We start from the raw sequence: 1,364 nt of genomic DNA on the forward strand, positions 1-1,364 counted from the left end.
CATAGCATTACGTTCTATAATACACACACACACAGTCAATACTAATACAATCAGTGATATTAACTTACTCTCTTGATCTAACTTGTCAGCTGCAGCAGTCTCATTCATAGATTTAAGAGCATCTGACAGTGAGTTAATGGTAGCTCCTCCTTTACTGTCAACATTATCAGCTCTGGACAACCACTGGGAGAGGCATTCAAGCAAGCATCGAAATACATCACCATGAAGAGTGACTTCCATTGCGTCCAGTGTGTTCTTGTGTAGTCCTAGTGTCAGTCCTAGTTCCTTCCATCTCCTCTGAGGGAAACCACATCTCTTCAACAGATTAAGCACATTAATAAGTTGATCTAAAATCATATTCAATGATACATAGATAGTTAATGAGCATTACCAATAGTCAAAGGAGAAGAGAAGAGACTCAGAGAAGAGGAACAAGAACTGGTTTTAGTTGCCATTGATCAAAGAACAAGCTAACCGGATGCAAACTTTGCAAAGGAATGACAAGGGAGGGGCTGGTTTTATGATGGAGTTACTAATGACAGCAAAATAACAGATGAGATAGTCTAAATGTACAGTACATGTAATGTACATCAAAAGTAAATATGTACATGTAATCCTTTAGTCTCGCTGGCCTGACCATTCCTTATCTTAATCCTTTATCTCCATGTCTCTCACTTTTTAGAGTGGCGATAGAAAATATGTGTTTCATTTACCCGACACATTCCCAGAGACTCAAAGTATCTTGAGGTACGTTATTCCGCTCGTCATCCTGCCCCTCCCCCACCTCCTCTGGTCTCTCGTACAGCTGTGTGTTTGGTACCAATACAACAAGGTTAGGACACACAGTAAGTGTATGTATATATGTACATGTTTGTCCTTTTATGTTTTGACAAATTTTAGTAACTTTAAAAATTTGTAAAAAAAATCTATTATTGATCAGAATCAGCTTAAACTTGCTACACAACATAAGAACATGATAAAAATAGAGACTTCTCTCCTTTTCATTTTTGGTGAAATTTAGCCAATGATCCTATACTATAGTATGGGGAATTTTTCTGAATTATGGCTCCAAAATTACCCCAAGTTATTATTAATAAAATTATTTATTAATAATAATTTATTCTTGAAATTTGCTTTTTTCCAAAAAGTAGCTTCAAAATCACCTCAAATTTTTATTGCATTTTTTGATACACATTGATATCCTTATGTTTTGTAGAAAGTTTCCAATCAAATTTTTACAAATTTTTTAAGTTACCCAAAAATCAGGTCATAGCTCATATATACTATACATGTAGTTCAGGGAATTTGGCCTAATTTTGCCAAAAATGAAAAGAAGAGAATTTTCCATTTTAATTACATTTCCT

General features: G+C 34.6%; 1 protein-coding gene across 1 annotated transcript in view; it reads right to left on the minus strand.

The window, feature by feature from the left end:
- Positions 1 to 709: 709 nt before the first annotated feature.
- Positions 710 to 1,364, minus strand: part of LOC105315268 (uncharacterized) — a 2,129-nt gene continuing 1,474 nt past the window's right edge. Inside the window, exon 7 of the mRNA XM_020005634.1 lies at positions 710 to 805. Coding sequence (XP_019861193.1) covers positions 710 to 805 — 96 coding nt within the window. The remainder of the gene's footprint in view (positions 806 to 1,364) is intronic.

Source organism: Amphimedon queenslandica, unplaced genomic scaffold (assembly GCF_000090795.2).
Source record: "Amphimedon queenslandica unplaced genomic scaffold, v1.1 AMPQUscaffold_11168, whole genome shotgun sequence".
Lineage (NCBI taxonomy): Eukaryota > Metazoa > Porifera > Demospongiae > Haplosclerida > Niphatidae > Amphimedon > Amphimedon queenslandica.